Source organism: Zeugodacus cucurbitae, chromosome 6 (assembly GCF_028554725.1).
Source record: "Zeugodacus cucurbitae isolate PBARC_wt_2022May chromosome 6, idZeuCucr1.2, whole genome shotgun sequence".
Taxonomy (NCBI): domain Eukaryota; kingdom Metazoa; phylum Arthropoda; class Insecta; order Diptera; family Tephritidae; genus Zeugodacus; species Zeugodacus cucurbitae.
Window position 1 is genome coordinate 28,100,360 of NC_071671.1, and position 23,355 is coordinate 28,123,714.

Below are 23,355 nucleotides of genomic sequence, written 5' to 3' on the forward strand. Positions count from 1 at the left end.
TGTCAATATCTTTTGCAAAAGTCTTATTTTTTTCTTAATTTTTTTTTTTTTTATTTTTTGCAATTGTCCGGTTTTGCCTATAGTAGAATCTCAAATTGCTAATTGTAACGTGTACGAAGCCTTAGTAAGATATCTAGATTTTAATTCAAATTATCGCTTGGCCGAGTGGACAGACGGATAGATATTGCGACTAAAATTTGAGATATAACCTATTCTATCTTTTAAGTTGCACCAAACAGCAGACATGTGCAAAATTTCATTAAAATCGGTTCAGTAGTATTGAATATCTCATCAAGCTTGAAAATAATTGGCTACCACTAACTGTGGCTCAATAATTCTATCAACACAATGTAATTGCATATACTTTAAATCATTAAAAATTAAAAACAATTAAAGCGAAAGCAGACTATTTACCTATTCACTATGTAAAATATGGATTTATACCCATTTTTATTTATTTTCTTCTATTAAAATTTTATGGACATACGATACATGTATTCTGTATCTGGAGTTTGCTATTGTTTGGCTCTTGACATCTGTATCCCATGCTTTTGTTACATGATTTATGCAATCCATGAGTGCAATATCATATTTTTTGATTTATGGAAGGAAGTTTGTATGCAATTTTACTTTCATTGCCAATTCAAGAGTTCGAGTTATGGAAAATTTGTATGAAATTTGATTACTAAACGCTATTGCCAATTCAAAAGTTCGAGTTATGGAAGTTCCACTGTACTTATGTATATGGACTTTTATACGAGTAAATTACTTATTTATGATTTATTCATTTAATGAATACACTTTAGTGAAAACCTCGCTAACTTTTTTCATATAGTCTTTCCTCTTCGCTTTCAGAACTTGGCCAAAGTTTAGTGCACATCGGCTTGGCTTTCAATAGCAAATTAATACAGATGTTTTCAAGTTGTTGTATATATTTCTAAAGTGTATATCCTTGTTTGGTACTTAAATCATATAGTAAATCATAAACATAGTATACTTAAATATCTGGAGCCGAAATAAATCTCTTTATTTTATTAACATGTTAGGTATTTTTTATTTTAATTATAACACTACCTCCTAGATATTATTGAAACTATTCACGTTTTGCATATACATTCAATAAACATTACATTCACAATTCTTGCTTTATGACTTTCATACATCTTAAATTTATTTATATTCTTTGCTCATGAATACAAAGAAAAAAAAAGATATTACGAAATAGAACATTGTTTATATCTAAGATCATCTAGTTGTCTAGTACGTACTACCATCGAAATTATTGAAGAGCATACATACATATATATTTGGTCGCACATATGGTTAGAGTGCAGTCCTTTAAAGATTGGTTACATTAAGTAACATGCCTGGCGAACTTTAGTAAACAAACGTTGACGATTTTTTAATTTAAATCAAAGGGTTTTGCGAAAAGTAAATTAAAATAAATTTGTTAAAAATAATTATTCATTCGACTTCCTTAGGCTGATGGTGGTTGCCTGTTTATTATTAAATTTTAGAAATGTAGGCATGTATCACATTTTAATTCAATCATTTGTGTATCCAAAAAGAAGTTATTGTTATAAATTGGCAAAGAAAATTAAAAAAAAGTATGTTTTATAATTCAACTTTCTTTCTCATGAAACTTTTTTATAATCCATCTTATTGATTTATTCTTCTTTACTTCATTTTGACTTTAAATACGTAAGTCCAGAGTCTTAATATAGCGAATTAAAATTCCAGTAGTTTCAATTCCGTTAATTTATAATGAATTTAATATACCATATAGTAAAATTTAGTTACACAGGAAATCGTTATCTAGAGTAATTAATTCCTATAGAGTGAAAGAATAATAAATCAGCTGCATTCCAGAATTTTTCAAAATTAAAAGGGCAATCTTATTCCATCATATATGAACGAAAGTATCCTCCTCACTTCTTACTTTTAGTTAATCTATAGCTTTTAAAATATATAGTGTACACTCTCTCATTTATACTGTTCGTGATAAATAATAAAAAATAAACATAAAAGAGGAGAATCATCAAATTCATTCTCTGGACTAATACCTAATTAATGTCTATGTATATGTATATTATCATTAACGATATTCGTATAAAAAATAATAACGAAATTAACTGAACTATGGTAGTGGGAAATCCTAGGCTTAGAGAGGAGCATTAAATGTGGCATAGTTTTGATTTTTTTCCTCTTTCTTATTTCTGTTAAGTTTATGACTTTTCTTAATTTGTAATTGAAGGGACTCCGTTCACAGTCTTTGATTTCAGGACATCGTTTTCATATGAAAATACAGTCTCCTTTCCATTTTCATAGACTCTATGAATTAAAGATATATACAATTATTACATATTTATATGTGGAAATAAATACATTTCATACCGTTTAGTCATTAATTTTTTACCGTTGACAAATGTCGTTGAAGTCGATGTGCGTTTAACGGCGCCATTTGCCGCACCACCCCTCCCATTTGGCACTGAATTGAACGTGCTGAATGAAGTGAATCCATTTGAGGGCATCATAAAATCCATCATAGAGTAGTTCAGCATTGGCGCTCCGAACGGTGAAGCCAATTTGGTGCCGACATGTTGACGTCCACCGCTGCTAAGTCCGTTATTGTGTCTATTCGACTGAGGATAACCATGTACATCTACAAATATCCAAATAGAAATTAAATTCAACTTTTTACAACATTCAAGACGTCCACCATTTTTACCTCGAAACAAATCAGCGAACGGTGAATTTACACCGAAAAATTCCCGAAAAACTTCCTCTGGCGGGCGGAACACAAATGGAAAACCGCCCATTATGTCGAAGTCATCGAAGTCATGCGTATGATGGTGCCGCGAAGACCGATGATGACCACGATCACCCAACAGCCCTTCCTTGCCATATTGGTCATAAACACGTCGCTTTTTTTCTGTAAGTTTCGAAGAGTATACAGATTAATTTCAAATGCATCCAATTATATAAAATTGTTAGTAAAACAATTTAAATTCAACAAGAAATTGTTATTTACTTATATGAAATAAAACATTTTTTTAGATTCGTAATTAATTTGTAGTGGGGCAACAGTAGTTTTAACGATTCATGCCGGCGATAATCTTCTAGTATCTCAAAACCTTCATACAAAGGCAAACCAGAAAAAAATCGTGGGAGGCCACGCAAATATAAAGGTTGAAAGTGTTTAAATGGATTTGCTGTCAACGTAGAAATATACAACTTCAGATCAATTCACAAGTGCATCCCATGTCTAATGTTTTGGTTTATCTGCACAACTGGATCAATCAGGGGTGTTGTGAAATCCAAGATAGATTTGCTTAGTTGTCAGAATGGCAAACAAATTCTGATTTTCAATTGTGTCGCAGAATCTGATTGGATTTACATACATATATGTTTTCGAATATAAGCGAAACCAATATTCGAATCAGCTGGGTCACTATTTATTCATTGGATAACATTAAAAACACAAAAATTTTTGGAATGTTATAAATTTTAATCAAATAACTACTTTAAAATATTCATTAAACCCGAAAAATAGAATTAAAATGAGAAGTTATTGCAGCCTATATTTTATTGGACAATGAAAGAGCGTAAACGAGAAAAGCTCAAGGGAACTTCATAGAATATTTTGATTTATTTTATTAAATTCAATAATTACATCATTTTGCGTTGGTATCTTCTCTTTTAATAATTATTATATTTTTCCAAAGCGTTTTAAAACCAATAAAATTTCTGATTCGAACATCAAACCAATAATATCAGAATTCATGACATCAAACAAAACTTGTTTGTTCAACAGTAGTTTCCCTCAATACGAATAATATATATATGTATGTGGTCCGAAGGCACTAAGTATAGTACGTAAGTTTTGAGACTGTTTTATGTCTCGGTGACTTGTTAAATCGGAGGTAACCGAAATGGAGACCTGCGCCTTTATTAGGATAAAGACTTTAATTTCTTCAGCATTCATGCGAAGTATTTGATGAAAATTGTATGACGCTATAACGGCACATATGGGAATACAAGTGCTATTCGCTTTTAACTTATATAATTTCCCAAAATTTAATCAAACAAAATCGCAAAAGTAAATGGTAATTCCTCGTTAGTTAAATATTTTAATATTTTATTTTCAATTTTTTTTAACAAATGTTTAACACAGTTATTGGTAACTTTTGTAGAAAAATAATATATTTATTATAAATACAACAGAATACCCTATTTGCTTCAACGAAGACAAAAAACTCGAACTCAAGTCGATTTGGATCAAAACTTATTAGAAGAATGTAAAAATATAGAATATAGAATATTTTTACGTCTAATAGAATATATCTGTGGCATAGTGTTTACAAAAAAGTAACCCAAAATTGCTTAGGCCCGAATTTTAAATACGCAAATATAAGCGTGTTTACATAAATAAAAAGCAACATTTCATGATGAATCTATATATGAGTGGATTGAATTGCAGAAGGATTATAAAAGTTCAGCTTGGTGTTAGTCAATAAAAATGAGAGAACAGACATATGTGCCGAATTATTAGCTAAAAAGCAAGCAACGCCAAAGCTAGTTCTATTTTTACCAAATAATTTATGGAATGGTGTCCATTCAAATAAATTGCGAAAAGTAAAGGAGTGGTGGCGGTTCCCAGGTTTAGTGTATTCGTCGTCGTTATAGTTGTAGTTGTAATCGCGTTTGGGATCAGCGCGGGTTCGATATCTATAACCACTGCCACTCGTATAGCCACTGCTTTTGGAGTAGTTGCAATTGGAGGCTTCCTTCTGTAGAGTCGCACGCGTATCATAAATTTTCCGTCTACGTGCTATAAGCGAGTACATACATACTTGTATAGCTATTTAAACTTATCATATATCCCTTCAGAAAATTAGTAACGTTCGTATGTATATATTTTAAATTTGAAAAAATATTATAGAAACGTTAAAATAAGGGAAGGGTGATATGATGTTATGCACAAATGTATATAGTAAATAAAATATTTATTATTTTTCAACTAGACACAATTTTTCAATAATTATTTTTAAAGAATATCATAAGCTCTGAACATGTGATTCTATTTTTTTTTTATTGTATTTCTCTATAATTAACACAGTAAGAGTAAAAACGACGAACTTAGCGAGGAGATAACAATGCAGCAATAAAAAAAACTTACCATCCGATAAAACTTCATAGGCTTCCGATAGTTCTCTAAATCGCTTGTTGGCTTCATCTAAATTGTCAGGATTTTTATCAGGATGCCACTTCAATGCCAACTTTTTATAGCTATTTGAGAAATAAAAAATATGCTTAAGACACACGTATATAATAAGTAAGTAAAAGTAAGGTATAGTAATTTTATATACGGGTTTACCATTTTTTATTTGGGTAAGTTAACATTGAATAAGTTGGAAAGAAAGCAACGTCTTGACACATTACAAAATATTGGACAACTTTTTGAAAACAACAACAATAAAGCGTTCCTTTTATTTGCCACGCCAAAATTAGACCTTTGTGGCACGTTTTTCATTATTTTCTGAGCATCTCGGAAGGTGTGGCCATAATTTCTTCGCGAATGTTAACCTTAAGGTCCAAAGATTTTTTTTTTACAAAACCACAAAATGAAGTCAGTGAGACTAAATTCTGCAGATTTGTGAGGTCAGGCAAAGCAACAATATCGGTTAGTAATTGTGAAAAAATTCAAAAATTCAAGTTTAAATACCGATTCGTTTAGTAAAATTTAAATACATCTTTTTTATGTACTATACATCCATTATGATAAGCTATTAGTATTTAGTTTTAACATAAACTTCAATGGGTAAAAATATATACATAAATTCATATGTACATATATACACTGATAACAGAAATAATAGGAACGAACTATTTTAGCATAGTTTTTGGTATTTTTTCGTTTCTTTTTCTAGATGAATTAAATTTAACATTGATATTTGATATTTTTATCTTCTTCCTAACCAAGATACAATGTATCGAAGACTATACGCTCACTTAATTTAATATTACTTATAATTAGGTATATGGGATTTGGGGGAAGTTATGACCCGATTTTTACCATTTCAGGTACAGAGAGAAACTGTTATAAGAAAAAAATTCAGAAGGAATGAATTACATTAAAATATCTGAGGGATTTACCTATATTTTCGGTGAAAAATTACCCTTAGGCACTGAGTTCTTCATGTGCGATATCAGGGGCCTTGAAAAGTCATGGTCCGATTTTGACAATTTTTCCACAAGTGATGTCACAGCTCAAATACAGTATTTGTGTAAAGTTTTATTCCACTATCTTCATTGGTTCCTAATGTATATATTATAAAGTGAACGAATCAAAAGGATTCAAAATTGAGTTATATGGGAAGTAGACGTAGTTGTGAACCGATTTCGCCCGAATTTCATTGAAATCGGTCGAATAGCTCTTGAGACGCCACGCCCATTTTCCATTTTGTAAAACAATCTCAGTGCAGCTTCCTTCTGCCATTTCTTATGTAAAACTTGGTGTTTCTGACGTTTTTCGTTAGGGAGTTAACCCACTTTTAGTAATTTTCAACCTAACCTTTGTATGGGAGGTGGGCGTGGTTATTATCCGATTTCTTTCATTTTTGGACTGTATAAGGAAATGAAACGACTGCAGAAAGTTTGGGTTATATAGCTTTATTGGTTTGCGAGTTATATACAAAAAAAAACTATTTGGGGGCGGGGTCACGCCCACTTTTCCAAAAAAATTACATCCAAATGTGCCCCTCCCTAATGGGATCCTATGTTCCAAATTTCATTTTCATAACTTTATTTATGGCTTAATTATGACACTGTATAGGTTTTCGGTTTCCACCATTTTGTGGCCGTGGCAGTGGACCGATTTTGCCCATTTTCGAAAGCAACCTCCTCAGGGTGCCAAGGAACATGTATTCCAAGTTTCATTAAGATATCTTAATTTTTACTCAAGTTATCGCTTGAACGGACAGACGGACGGACAGACATCCGGATATCAAATCTACTCGTCATCCTGATCATTTATGAATATATAACCCCATATCTAACTCTTATATTTCTTGGTGACACAAACAACCGTTATGTGAACAAAACTATTATACTCTGTGCTACAGGTTGCGAGAGTATAAAAATTAAGTAAAGAGTGGCAAAAAAATAGGGACAAGGAACAAAGTATTATGATATTTAATATATACAGCTACAATTTATTGACTTTATATGTACACTGTGGTCGATCGTCTCATTTTTAGCACTTCCTGATATCGTTGGGGCATGGATACCACTAGATTGGCACATAAATCCATAAGCATCATCAAGCTTTATATTCTCCCAACTTTGGTTCTTATTTATGTACTTATAAGCTCCTAAAGACCGCTATAGAACACTCCAAAGTTGCTCTATTGGTTTAAGATCCGAAGTCTGTGAGAGATATTCCAGAACCGAAATACATTCGTAATTTAACCAATTCTTGACGAGTCATTGAAAGTTTTAAATGTATATTCCTAAGCGTGATATGCCAACATCTTGTTGAAACGGGTTACAATTCTATTCTCCCTTCCTCTAGTTTCGGGATTTTTCAGGTACCTTTCTTGTATAGTTTCGCTATTATTTTCCGATCAACCGAAATATTAATAACCTTTTTAGTTTCGATATTTTATTTTATAAACAAATTTACGTACAGCGTCCCTATTATTTTTGCCAACTCAAAACGCTGACAACTGAAACAAAATAACGTTCACGCAGTCATTCTAGAAATAAATGAGAGAAAACGCATTGAACACAAATTACTAGTATCTTTGTTGATACATTTTTTTGCGCTATGAAATTCGTCAATCGGCTCGTCCCTATTATTTCTGCCACCAGTGTATGTACATATATAACATAAATTCGGAGTTTACTTACGCTTTTTTCACTTCGCTTTCTGTCGCACTTCGCGATATGTCGAGAACTTTGTAATAATCAACCATTTTCTGTAATTTATATTTAACGAATCGTAATGATGTGAATTGCAATGATGTCTTCAAAAAGGTTTCAATCCGTTAACCCCGTGCGATTACCACTTGTCTAAATTAATCTTATTCAAAAAGTGATTTACCTAAAAAATACACAATGCAACAAAATGTTAATAAAACTGTGTTTGCCAAATGAGAAATCTTGTATTTAATTTCTAGCCTTTCATAAATAACTAATCATTACTCGTAATTGCTTTCTACCAAATATATATTTATAACAGATGATAAGTTCAATCTAAGAAATATGCAAATAATTATTCTTCAAATCTCCTATGTACATATTGCTCATTTACTGGAATAGTGTCATAACTCAAAAAACACGATATAATGCCCACGATATTATACTCAAGAAAAAGCATTAGTACACTCTATTTGGTCCATTTATGCTCAACATTGTATTTAATATATTACAGGCCACTAGAATTGTCAATAAACTGATGGCATTTAACTATATTTGCTAAATAAGAGACAATTGAAAACTTTAAATCGCTCTCCTGAAAAATCGACTTTTTTGAGTTGTGACCCTAATCAAGTGAATGAGCGATATATTTAAGTTCAAATAACATTTTTCCTAAATATTACATTAAAAACCAAATAATAAGCAACCAACGACGGACAAAACGGTCAACTTAACTACAGCCATAAAGAGTAAGATTACTATCCTTTTGATATCGTTTTTTAGGCTCTGCACCATAAGTTGCCTTATATGGAACGTGGTATAGTTAAAAATTGTGTATTATCTGAAATCTGTACTATATTCGAATAATATATAAAGTATAACGACTTCAATTCAGTTATGAAAGTTTATAAGAATGATGAAAGTAACAGATCTTTACTAAATATATCGTTAATACTGTTTAGCTAATAAAATTCATATTGAATATGCCAATTTTTAATATGAAAATTTTTAACTGCAATACATATAAATGATATATACATTTAATACATTAAATGTTTGAAATAAGCGATTATAAAAAATTTAGCATATTTTACTCCTACACAACTTGTACCTGCAACAACCTACTCGTTGTTGCCTTTAAATAGAACTATGAATATTGAAAGAAATGAAAACAGTGAACTATATACAATACATACATATGTAGGTACATTAAGGTGGTTCATCTACTATTTGGTTTGGATAGGTTGTCTTCTTATAATTATGTTTTACGACTGAGATTAATTGCAAGGGCACAGTAGTGTCATATATAGATTAACAGTTAAGCTTGGAATATATATTACAAATTCTTTTAATTACACATTCATTGTAAGCATTACCCACAATTAAAATATTCAATGGCAGTGTTTGCAAACAAAATTTGTTACAAAATACTCGCGCATATGTATTTAAAGAGAACATATTAGAGTCTTCCAATAATCTATTGCTACTTGCTGCTTATGTTTAAATTTTCGAAACACCAACACTTAATGCTACCACCAACGCTAACAACTAAGCAGTGCCTAGCAATCTTTGGTAACACAGTCAACCTACCTGAAAGCATATATACATAAATCTGGTTTGTGTCAACAGCCACATACTTATATGTATGTATATTTTTTATTATTTTAGTAACAGTGACTCAATGGAGATGTATAATATTTTAGTGACGGCATTTTTTATACTGATTTAAATACGCCTGAACATATTTTGGATTAAATAATTTTTAATTTTATTAATCTACTGCTCTTGTGTGATGGTTGTGTTATTTTTTTAACAAATGTTATCAGTCTGCCTTAACACACTTTATAGGAGAGATTGATTCATTTTGCATCCACTTTTTGATCAACTCATGCTCTTCTCATAGTAATTATGTGCACTCAATATAAAGAACCTTATATAGAAACAATAATAAGAAACATTTAAATTGCTTGTTCGGGAAAACCAGTTTAGTGCTTCATTCATTACCTACTAGTTCGACATCGCGATTACTAATCAAGCTTAACATTTTTAAGCTTAAGCCCACAAAAAGCGGTATAAAGTGGTTTCTAATTTTACTAACATACAGGAACGTAATTTTTTGGTATTCCGTAATTGAAGAAGTACCTAAACGTGTTAATTTCATATGCAATAATCAAAAAGAAAAGTCAATAAAACTTTCCCAATTGCATTTCAATAGTATTAGAAAAAATTAATTAATAACGTGTATAAATATTAATATTTAGTCAAATTAATAAATAAAAACGTGTTGCTTTCCCATTTTACTCACTACCAACTTATCCAGAGTAAATGTCGACAAAATAAAAATTTAACCTGCAATAAGTACCCGCGTGATCATAAATACCTTTTGCATGTCCAACGAACCTTTATCCATTAAACATTTGTTCTAAGCGGAGCAGACACGGAATTTTTCCGGCCAGTACTGTCAACAATGAAGCATTATTATCAAAAACTATAAACTAAAATAGAAGTACTTCATTTACAGATACAGCTTTCCGACGCTTTGGCTGTTGTTGTTGTAACGGTTATCTATCCCTGCCTGAAAAGAAGAGCTTAAGTCTAGTTGTCGTCGAAATCATCTAACGGGAGGCCCAGTAAACGTGCTGTTTCGACAGGGTTGGACCAATGGGAAAGGGGTGTTAGATGAGTAGGGTTCATTGGGCATACAAAGAGGTGGTTAGAGTCATGCCGGGACTCGTTGCATGCGGGACATGTATTTTGTATGTCGGGGTCCAGTCTGGATAAGTAGGAGTTTAACCTGCTACAATATCCAGATCGAAGCTGCGCAAGGGTCACTCTGGTTTCACGTGGCAACGCGAGCTCTTCGTCTGCTATAGGTGGTGGTTTGGTTCCAAGGACGCCATTCACCGGAAGGGAGTCAATGAAGGTGTTTTTAGCTCCACTGTGAATGGCGTTTACAGCGTGTCTAAAACTGTTTGCGTCCGCAGTTTGGTCGGTATAGGGGTTTAGTTCGTCGACGTATTGTAGGAGCGATCTCTTGATGCACCTAGGGGGCGGTTCTGCTTCCAGCAAGTGACTACAAGGGTGATTTCTACGAAAACACCCAAGTAGAAACTGATTGGTAAGCAGTTCATTATGCTCCTTAATATGCAGCATAATGGCCTCACTATGAGAGTGTGTTATTGGTGACATCAAGAGACATCCTGTTGCTGTTCGGAGTGCAGTGTTCTGGCACGTCTGTTCTGGCTTCTTCTGCTGCGTGTCACTGCATCCAGGCGACCATACCGGTGCTGCGTAATTTACGACCGGCCGGCCGATAGCCTTGTAAGTGGCCAGCAACGTTTCTTTGTCTTTTCCCCAATCTTCAGCCCCGGAGAAAGTGTTGTTCGTTCGACGACTTCTAGAAGCGTTGTTAGGTTGATCGTGTAAAAGCTTTTGACAGGTCCAACGCTACTAGGACGGTTCTCTTACAAGGTGGTTTCTGATTTAGACCATGAACTATCTGGGCGTTTATGACGCTAAGTGCTGTGGTGGTACTATGCACTTTACGGAAACCATGTTGATGTTTAACTAGGTTCAGGGTCAAATTGTGTGCTATCTTATTAAAAATATAGCAATAAATGGCGAGAGTATAAAATGTTCTGTTGCACCCGTACTTAGCCTTTCCTAACTTGTTATACCTATTCTCTTTTTTATAATACATCTTATTTATATTATGCATATTTTAACAAGTAAAGAAGGACTAAGTTCGGTTGTAACCGAACATTTAATCTCTCACAATTTATTCATTTAATTTTTATAATCTTGCAAGAAAGTTGCTAAAGAGAGTATAAAAGTCCTAAAACTAAACGAGTTAGATATAGGATAACTCCCAATTTGACCCACTTATTCGGCATAAAGTCCAGTAAAATAACGAAAATCATTATATGGGCATTTCCGCCAGAAGGTCCACCACAGATAAAATATTAATCATTATTATAATTACAGTGTTTTTGCATATTTTCATAGGAAAATATTTAACACACACACCAATTTTAAATTTTTTATACCAATTTGAGTGCAGCTATTCTATACCATCTTTACCACAAAATTTAAGGTTTCTGTCTCAATTAAAGCATGTTTAGTAGTTTTTAACATAACCGTTGCATGGGAGGTGGGCGTGGTTATGATGCGATTTTTTCCATTTTTGGACTGTATAAGGAAAGAAACGATTCTAGAGAATTTGGTTTATATAGCATTATTGGTTTGCAAGATATATACAAAATACCTATTTCGGGGTCTGGTAACGCCCACTCTTAAAAAAATTACATCCAAATATGATGATTCCTATTGCGATTCTTTGTACCAAATTTTATATTGTTTTTCTATAGTGAAGAAAAAATCTTCCGCAGTAATACCACCATCAAATCTTGTCAAAGGTATTAAACTATTATGTTGTTTAATATATGTATATACATTATATATAATTATATAATAATTTTTAATTTATATTCTGCACTTATTATATACTAGTGATGAGCGATATTTCACTACCGGTGAATTTTCACTGTGATTGAAAAATCGCATATAGCAACTGCGATCAATTTTTGTAAATATCAGTTTACAATCGCAATTGCAGTTCAGTAATCTGAGTTCGATCACAGTAGCTATAGAGAAGTTCAGTGCTTTTGTTCGATCACAGTACATATAGGAGTTCAGTAATTCTAATTCGATCACTGTAGCAATAGCAGTTCATTGATTCTAATTCGATCACTGTAGCAATAGCAGTTCAAAAAGTAACGATCACCGTTCAGTAGCAATACCAGTTCGAAAGTAGCAATCACTGTTCGGTAACAATATCAGTTTGAAAGTAACAATCACTGTTCAGTACCAATATAAGTTCGAAAGTAGCAATCACTGTTCAGTGAGCACAGAAGCAATTTTAGTTGCGATTTCGATAATTTTGGGTACCTTGATTACAAAAGCAGGTAAATTTTGGATATTGTTAAAATTAATAAAAATGTAAATGTAAACAAGTAAGGAAAGGCTAAGTTCGGGTGTAACCGAACATTTTATACTCTCGCAATTTATTGAAGAAATTTTATTAAGATAACGCACAAATTTACCCATAAATTCGGCATAAAGTTTAATAGAATAACGAAAACGTCATATATAGATATGAGGGCTGAGGTAATTCCTGAAACGATTTCATTAATTTTCACCAGCAAGGTACACTATATCCAATAGTATACGCTCACTTAATTTTGCTAAGATATATCACATATTAACCAATACATATATGCGTAATCAAGCCCAACGAATTTTTGAAAAACCTATAATTAGGTATATGGGAGCTAGGGGATGATATTTTTGAAAAACCTATAATTATGTATATGGGAGCTAGGAGATTTTGTGACCCGATTTTAATAATTTTTGGAACAGAGACACACTATTGGAAGAAAACAATTTCCTCTGATTTTTCGGTTAAAATTTAACCTTAGGTGTTGAGTTCAACATGTTAGATATCTGGGGCCTTGAAAAGTTATAGTCCGTTTTCGACAATTTTTTCACAAGTGATGCTATGTATTTCTGTAAAGTTTTATTTCGCTATCTTCATTGGTTCCTTATGTATATATTATAAAGTGAAGGAATAAGATGGAATTCAAAATTGAGTTATAAAGAAAGTAGTCGTGGTTGTGAACCGATTTCATCCATTTTCCACACATGTCATCAGGGTGTCAATAAAATATTATATGCCGAATTTCATTGAAATCTGTCGAGTAGTTCCTGAGATATGGTTTTTGACCCATAAGTGGGCGATGCCACGCCCATTTTCCATTTTGTAAAAAAATCTCAGTGTAGCTTCCTTCTGCTATCATTTCTGTGAAATTTTGTGTTTCTGGCGTTTCTCGTCAGTGAGTTAACGCACTTTTAGTCATTTTCAACCTAACTTTTGTATGGGAGGTGGGCGTGGTTATTATCCGATTTCTTTCATTTTTGGACTGTATAAGGAAACGGCTAAAATAAACGACTGCAGAAAGTTTAGTTTATATAGCTTTATTGGTTTGCAAGATATAAACAAAAAACATATTTGGGGATGGGGTCACGCCCACTTTTCCAAAAAAATGACATTCAAATGTGCCCCTCCCTAATGCGATCCTATGTTCCAAATTTTATTTTCATAACTTTATTTATGGCTTAGTTATAGCTCTTTATGTGTTTTTGGTTATCGCCATTTTGTGGGCGTGGCAGTGGTCCGATTCCGCCCATCTTCGAACTTAACCTTCTTATGGTGCCAAGGAACACGTGTTCCAAGTTTCATTAAGATATCTCAATTTTTACTCAAGTTACAGCTTGCACGGACGGACAGACGGACAGACAGACATCCGGATTTGAACTTTACTCGTCACCCTGATCACTTTGGTATATATAACCCTATATCTAACTCGTTTAGTTTTAGGACTTACAAACAACCGTTATGTGGACAAAACTATAATACTCTCTTTAGCAACTTTTGTTGCGAGAGTATAAAAATTAAAAAAAGAGTACAAATTCTCATAAATTCGTTTTTTTTTGTTGTGATCGCAATAACAATATAAAATCACAGTGATTTAAAAAGAGCAATCACTGAAATCACAGTGATTCAAAAATAGCAATATCGCTCATAACTATTATATACTAGCAATTCCCTACATTGTTTCTACATACAGTGGAACTTCTCTAACCCGAATCACCATAATCCACAAAAAAACTTAGAATTAGAGAGAATTATAGAATTTTCAAAAAAAAAATACATTTTTTTCAAAAAGCAGTAAGATATAAATTTATACCCAGTTTTATTTATTTAATTCGCAAAAATTTTTATGTTACAGAATTAAAAAAATATATAATTTTTCAAAAAGCATTAAAATGTAGATTTATTTAATTCGCAAAAAGTTTTATGTTCATACATATAAACATGTATTCTGAATTTTGTTTGTTAAAATCTTCTAAAATTCAAATCGATAGAAAAATTTTAAATTTTGTATTATACCCTGACCAAAAAGTTCGATTTATGGAAGGAAATGTGTATGATTGTTGCCTTCTTTTGCCACTTCAAAAGTTCGAGTTATGGAGAACTTCGAGTTATAGAAATTCGAGTTGGGGAAGAAAATGTGTATGAAATTTGGCTTCTAAACGCTATTGCCAATACAAGTGTTCGAGTTATGGAGATCTTCGAGTTATGGAAGTTCCACTGTATTTATTTTATGTCAATTAATTTAATATTTACTTTAAATAAGCATTTTACTTTTTACAGACTCCTCCTTATATACAAAATAACAAACGGGTTCCATGTTGACAAATAATCAGTATAGCCATATATACATATTTTGAAAACAAATAAAAAAGGGATTATACACCAAATAATATCTCAGGATGTCCAAAGTTTTTCGCGTAGAACTACTTTTTGAATTGGCGGCCTTTGACCACGCTTCAAAAAATAACCCTGGTCGAACCAACGGGGATTATCAAAAAAGGGGAAAACATAAGTTTTTTTCGCAAAAATGGAGTTATTTAAAAAAAAGGGATAAAATCCTTCTTTTTTATTTTTTAGATATGTGATATGGTAACACTTATTTTGTGTCAGCATGCAATCCTTTTTTATTGTACACATAAGAGAATTGTGCAAAAAGTTAAATGTTTATTTGCACCATATTTTAATGTAATTTATAGAAATTTAATATGTAGGAACAAATTACAGAAGTTTAAATATATTTGAAGTGCAAAATATATGTGAAAAATTCAATATATTTACAATGAGAAATAACGTGTTAAAAATTGTACACATTAATTGTCAGGCCTGTTCGTTACTTCGAATTTTTCGTTAATTCGAGTATTCACTTAGAGGTATGTTTTTCAATAAAAATTAGTTAAATATCCGTAAATTGCAGTTTATTAAATTGTTTTATTATTTATTTGTTAAAAAATTAAAAACTATATCAAAACAACTCAAATCAGCTAAATTCTTCCCAATTGGACCAATTTTGACACTTACTTTTCACATTTCTTTTAAAATTTTTCAAGTTATATTTTTAGTTTTGGTTCGATGTTATTTGATTTTTTCCACTTTCTTCATAGGTCTTCTTCATGTTGTTCGTTAAACCGAGCACTTACAAATCCCCGATGTCCGTTATTTAAGGGAGGGGTCTGGGTTTCAGAGCAAAAAAAAACACTTTTTTTGTGATTTTTTATCTCAAATATCGATTAAGCAATTTTAAAACCATTAGCTCGTGACAGAGTTTCCCCTTGGACGTCTTGAAAAAAAAAAAATTTTGCGGTGTTTACTTTAACTCGGCCGGAAATTATCCGAAAATGAAAAACCATAAAAATTTAGTTATATTTTAAACAAATCTTTTCCCCAAAGTTCTCTGATTATTATTTTTTTAGGCACGATTCCGATTACTTTGGCGGTCGGGGTTTGACAACTTCGATCGGTATAAATGGGGTATCGGGTGAAAGAGGAGGATCTCCAGAGCAGGAATATATATAAATATTATTGATCGGATATATAGTTTATTAAATATTCGTGTTTAAATTTCTAAATTTTTCTATGAGTTGCACATGCTATTTCACATACTTTAACACAATTTTCCCATATTTTTCACTTCACATATTGATAATTACACTTTTAACATTGAATTTAATACAAATTTTGCCTTTAATTAAGATTTTTTAAGGAAAAATTACTTATTTTAAAAATCACTTAGCACACTAATAGCTGAAAAAGTTTCTGTGTTTACAATTATGTGTAAAACGAGCGTTGCCACATGTTAGAATCCATAGATGATAGATTTTTTAATGACTGTGTTTTATTTATTAGCATATCATAGTCTTTTGTCGTAGAACTCTCTTCTGCATCAATGATGTATATACAAAATCTTTCCAGGGATGTCCGAAGTTTTTTTCGTGTAGAACTCCTTACATCATTGGGGACCTTCGTCCGCGCTTAAAAAAATGCCCCTGGTGGAGCCAAAACCGGGGTTGTCCGAATTTTTTTCGAGTAGAATTTCTTTCTGCAAAGGCGGCCTGCGGCCGCACTTCAAAAAAAAATTAATCCCATCGATCCAACACCGGGGGTATTCGAAGTTTTTTCGCGTAGAACTTCTTTCTGCAGAGGCGGATTTCGGCCGCGCTTTAAAAAATTACCCTCATCGATCCAACACCGGGGGTATTCGAAGTTTTTTCGCGTAGAATTTATTTCTGCAGAGGCGGCCTTCGGCCGCGCTTTAAAAAAATTACCCTCATCGATCCAACACCGGGGGTATTCGAAGTTTTTTCGCGTAGAACTCCTTTCTGGTCAAGCCAATACAAGTGTTAGCAAAATAATCGGCTGTCCTCGATATGATTTTTAAAAATTCGGTTTGTTAAATAAAAGAGGAATTTTGGCAAAAAAGAGGAATTTTCACAAAAAGAGGAATTTAAGGATGAATTTATATATGGTATCTACAATGTGGCAGCGCTCGTTTTCCGCATAATTGTAAACACATAAATTTGAGAGTGAAAAGTGATTTTTGAAACATATAATGCTAACTTTAAAATTATATAATAAAAGTAAAATGTACATTTAATGCAACGCCTACAGTTTTATTTAATATATTTGAGGTGAAAAAAGTGCGTAAAATGTGTTAAAGTGTATTAAATTGTGTGAAATAGCTAGTTGAAAATTTTGATGTTTTTATCTTTAAAGCGGAATATCTCGAAAACTAGGCGTCTGCGGTACCTATTACCAAACATATTTTTGAATCGGGAGGACGTCCTCTTTCCAACGGTGTAATCAGATCGCGGCGCCATAGTAATCCGAATTGTGCCTTTTTTTATTTAAAAGTTTTTGGCGGCCATCTTAAGTGTGAACCGTTATTTTCGACTAAAATTTCCGCCATTTTCAGAGTAGGAAACACCCTTAATGTTAAAAAAAAATGTTTACTAAACTTGGTCCTCCCCAAGAAGAAAATGTGTACCAAGTTTGAAATGACTCGGTCGAGTAGTTTTCAAATGGCAGTGAACACGGACTTCAAAAAAGTAGTTTTGAGAAAAACGCGTTTAAAGCCGTAGCTGTTAGAGTTAGAGCGTTAAAGGCCCCGAGACTAATTAAACAATAACTTCAAGAATATTGCTTAGATCGGATTAAAATTTTGAGGACATATTCTTGAAATGTTTTTTTTTCGAAAGTGAAAGTGAAAACCCAGACCCCTACCTTAAGGTACTCAATGTATCAAATTTGCTTGTTCGTTATAAGCGGTTTTCGTTAACTACTGGATATATATTCGTAATCTAGACAACATCCTCTATCCGCCCATACCCATTTTCACCCCGAAATCATGGGACGGTATACTAAAGCCGACCCATAACATTTTTTTGGGCTTTTACAGGTCCACCACAGACGAAATATTAAACATTATTAGAATTACGAAGTTTTTGAATATTTTCATAGGAAAATATTTAAATTTCTTTACATTAAATAAATTTTAAATTTTGCTTTACAAGATATACGAAAACCAATTCGCATAGGAGCTACTTTTTATACTCTCGCAACAATGTTGCTAAAGTGAGTATTATAGTTTTGTTCACATAACGGATGTTTGTAACAACCAAAACTAAACGAGGGGAAAACTTTAGTATAGCATCCCACTCACACTTCACAATTTCTTTCCATATATTTATTTTATATAGATTGTTTAGAAATTTGTTTTAAATCGGCATTTTAATTTTTATTAAATTTTATCAATTCACACAATAACAAAAAGGTTGCATGCTGACGAAATATAAGCATTGCTATATCTAAAAATTTGTAAAATGAATCAAAATGGCAAACACATAAAGTACCATAACTAAGCCATAAATAAAGCTATGGAAATAAAATTTGGTACAAAGAATTGTTCTAGGAATAGGCTTATCTGAAAGTATTTTTTTTTGGGAAAGTGGTCATGGCCCCGCCTCCTACTAAGTTTTTTATACATATCTCGTAAATTACTATAGCTATAACAACGAAATACTCAGGAGTCGTTTTTTTCAGGCTTATATAGTCCAAAAATAGAGGACATCGGATTATAACCACGCCTACCTCCCATACAAAGGTTATGTTGAAAACGACTAAAAATGCTTTAATTCAGTAAGGGAAAACACCAGAAACTTTAAATTTTATTATAAAGAAGGTACAGAAGTGCTCCACCCAAATTGGTATACAAAACACCCACTTATGGGTCAAAAACCATATCTCCGAAACTACTCAACCAATATCAATGAAATTTTGTTTGTAATATTTTCCTTGCATCCCAATATGTTGTAAAAATAGGCCAAATCGGTTCACAGCCATGCCTACTTTCTATATACCAGAATTTTGAAGTCAACCTGAATAGTTTACTTTACAATATGTAAAGTAAGCACTAGTGAAGATATCAGAACAGGACTTTGCATAAATACATTTATAGTGTGGCAGCCCCTTTCTAAAAATCGACGAAATCGGACCATAGGCTTTCAAGGCCCCATATATGGAACATGAGGACCTCGGTGCTTCTAACCTAATATTAGGGTTTCCAACTTTCGATGGACTTGTATACCATATTTATGACGAATATGTGGGTCAAATTGTCTATTATATAATATTAAATAAATAAATTGCGAGAGTATAAAATGTTCGGTCACAACCGAACTTAGCCGTTCCTTACTTGGGGTCGGCTTTAGTATACTATCCAGGCTTTCGGTAATAAAATGGGTAACGTTGGAAAGAGGAGGTTCTCCAGATTAAGAATATATATATATATATAGTTTTCGAGATATTCGCACTTAAAGTTGAAAAAAATGCTACTTTTATCTTGAATTTTCACAATATATACTGAATATTTTATTAATATTCTGCACTTATTTTACACTTATACTTCACCACATTGTTTCTGCATATTTATTTTATAAAAATTATGACGAAAATGGCTGTAAATAAATATTTAACATTTTACACAAATCTTCGTTTAAAAAATAGTAAAAAGGGTTGCAGCTTGACAAGTAATCAGTGTTGCCACATCAAATATTTCGCAAAAATCAAAAGAATAAAAATAAACAGAAAAAAGAAAGATTATACCCCAAACCAAACCATAATGGTGTTATGACTAATGCAAAGTCTTTCGGTATTACCTTTTCTTTGTTAACACCCGGTGATTGCCCAACCAGGTTTATTTTTTTGAAGCGCGGCCGAAGGCCGCCAATGCGGAAAGTATTTCTACACGAAAGAATATTTCAATTCCCCCACTTTGATAACTCCTTGTGTTTGCTCGACCAGGGTTATTTTTTTTAAGCGCGGCCAAAGGCCGCCAATGCAGAAAGTAGTTCTACACGAAAGAACTTTTCATTTCCCCCACTTTGATAACTCCCGGTGTTGGCTCGACCAGGGTTATTTTTTTGAAGCGCGGCCGAAGGCCGCCAATGCGGAAAGTAGTTCTACACGAAAGAGTATTTCAATTCCCCCTCTTTGATAACTCCCGGTGTTGGCTCGACCAGGGTTATTTTTTTGAAGCGCGGCCGAAGGCCGCCAATGTGGAAAGTATTTCTACACGAAAGAACTTTTCATTTCCCTTACTTATAGTGCATAGAGTGAATATCATAAACTTTCTTATATTATCTTTATATAATCTTTTTATAGGGCATTTGTTTTCTGCATTTTGGGTATTTATTTATTTTGGTTCTTGTCATTCGTTTGCAAAATATCTGATATGGCAACACTTATTACTTGTCAAGCTGCAACCCTTTTTGTTATTGTTGAAATTAAGAGATTTGTGTAAAATGTTAAATACTTATTTACAGCTATTTTCGTGATAAATTTTATAAAATAAATATGCAGAAACAATGTGGTGAAGTGTAAGTGTAAAATAAGTGCATAATATTAATAAAATATTCAGTATATATTGTGAAAATTCAGAAAAAAGTAGCACTTTTTTCAACTTTAAGTGCGAATATCTCGAAAACTATAAGTCAGCTGCAGCTATATGTATATATATTCTTAATCTGGAGAACCTCATCTTTCCAAGGATACCTATTTCATTACCGAAAGCCTGGGATAGTATACTAAAGTTTCCCCCTTACTTGTTTCATTTAGATTTTTCTACTGCATTTGTTTTTTAACCAAAATTGTTAAAGAAACATATTAACGGTGTCTTCATATGGCGGCGCCAAAGGAATCGGAATTGTGCCCTCTTGCTGCACATATCCCACTTATACCAGAATTCATTTTTAAACTGTCCTCTATCTAAATACACACCCCTCGAGATTGGGGTTTTCTATTTTAAATCACAAAAAATTATAGGAACAAATTAATGTAAATGATAAAAAATTCACAGAACTTTCAATTCACACTTGCTATTACTAGGAAATCGGTGGTATCCATTTTATAGATATCCTTGCTAGATATATATTTTGTACTTAAGGGCTAATAAGGTCATATACCTTTCATGTCCTGGTTTATTGACTCTATTCCGTGAATGTTATAATACATATCTATTATTACATTTGTATACACACGCACAAAACCTACGCTTCAATATATATGTACATGTATTGCATATTCGCCAATAGGAAATGTACACATGTATGTAGTATTTGAGATTCAAGCACAAATGGAAATAAAATTTCATTCAAAAGATTCGTTAAATACAATTTGTACAAACTGCGAATGTAAAAAAACTGAAAAACTGTATGAAACGAATTCTTCTTCTTTGTTGCTACTGTCATCAGTATCAATTTCGGTATTTTCTTCCACTTTTCTTCATAACAAATGAATCAGCACAGATGATCATTATCTTTACCCAACTAGTTTTTACATATTAAAATGTGATATTTTTGCTACACACATTGATGTTTATTGACAACCTTGTTTAAAATTGCACAAAACTTAATACATTTAACTTCTTTTGTCTCAATGTACATACGTATACACACGCATCAATATGACAAACGATGTACAATACGTAAGTAGGTGCCCGCTTACTTTTCACCCTTCTTTCAGCTCCAGAAAATATTGTAGAAAGCCTTTGCCCTACAGCACACAATTTTATTATATTATTCCAAAAGCACTTCAACAGATTTCTTCACCAATATCTTAATAATTTTTCACTTTTTCGTATCCAAATAATCACAATTTTTTATTCACACTCGCATACCCGCACTCTCTTTCAAATCATTCATTCCGTTTGCCGTTTTCGAAAGAGTGCATTGAAATATCCTAAAATATAATCCACACTAAACAAAAACCAATGTGGATGGCAATGTCGATAACAACGACACTGTGCAACCCTGAAAACTTATCAAATGTCTCCATCTCAAATGAATTTTTACTCTATATGCAACATTAATTTATCGTAACGTCTATTCTTCCATAAATATTTTATACTTCAGCATGCAACCTTTTTGTTATTGGATTTAAAGAAAAATTGTAGTGGTACTCATTTAACGTCGCAGTTATATAAAATGGTAAATTTGCAATATGGCAACACAAGTTAAATGAGCCCTCTTTGACAATCTTGTGGCAACATCAGCTGATTGTGAATTAATTGTAAGCATGCCATGAATGCCACTGCAAATGGTCTGGCATATTTGCAAGATTGTCGTAAAATACAATGCATGTACAAATTAAAAGCTGTTTTACGATATTGCAATTACGCATGTTAAATGAGTACCACTGGTATCTTTATACGTTCACTTGGAAACATCAAATTCAACTTTTCGGCATAATTCTATTTGCATATATATAATTATTATATTTTATTATAACTACGAACATCACGCGTTGTAAGTGGAAAGTGGAATTTATAATAATCTGTTACGTAAAGATTTTGCATACCAAATTATAAATCCTCTGAATTAAATTAAGGTACCTGAGAGATTTACCGGTGAAAAATGACCATGGGTCACTGAGTTCTTCATATTCGATATCCGGGTATTGAAAAGTTATAGTCCGATTGTGACAATTTTTGACAGGTGATGCCACAGATCATATACAGTATTTGTGTAAAGTTTTATTCTGTTATCTTGATTGGTTCCTTATGTATATATTAGCTGTCATCGATTGGCTATAGACAAGCCAATCAAACAAACTTTCCAAATTTTCATACGAACTGGCAGCACGAATTGTCTATATTTGGTCGCACTGATCTCTTCTACCACCGTCCATGTCTTAAGCTCAATCTACATAGCTCGCGTATGCGAATGCGAATGCGAAAGCGACAACATGCGCTTGACAGCGTATATAAAGGTGATACACATACACACTTTTTATTTGCGAGTTTGAAAACGACCTAAATAATATGGACGGCGATTTTAAATGTTTATTGATTTTTATAATCAGTGTACATAGGAAACCTCGAATTAAGCAACGGAAGGAAAATTTACACTGTCTACCTTGTTTATTAAAACTTCATCACCCCTAATCTTTAA

General features: G+C 32.5%; 1 protein-coding gene across 5 annotated transcripts; it reads right to left on the reverse strand.

The window, feature by feature from the left end:
• Positions 1-994: 994 nt before the first annotated feature.
• LOC105220357 (dnaJ homolog subfamily B member 6) lies at positions 995-22,169 on the reverse strand. Of its 5 annotated transcripts, none has more exons than XM_011196798.3 (7): positions 21,852-22,169; positions 7,912-8,104; positions 5,180-5,289; positions 4,592-4,831; positions 2,729-2,932; positions 2,395-2,662; positions 995-2,331 (listed from the first exon to the last, which is right to left on the reverse strand). In XM_011196798.3, exons 2-7 carry the CDS (start codon positions 7,974-7,976, stop codon positions 2,238-2,240), a joined length of 981 nt encoding a protein of 326 aa, XP_011195100.2. In that variant the 5' UTR covers positions 7,977-8,104; positions 21,852-22,169; the 3' UTR covers positions 995-2,237. The 5 variants fall into 5 exon arrangements, with proteins under 5 accessions (XP_011195100.2, XP_011195099.2, XP_054088683.1 ...); XM_011196797.3 differs by having other exon boundaries at positions 21,911-22,168; XM_054232708.1 differs by lacking the exon at positions 21,852-22,169 and adding an exon at positions 21,370-21,518.
• Positions 22,170-23,355: the final 1,186 nt, after the last annotated feature.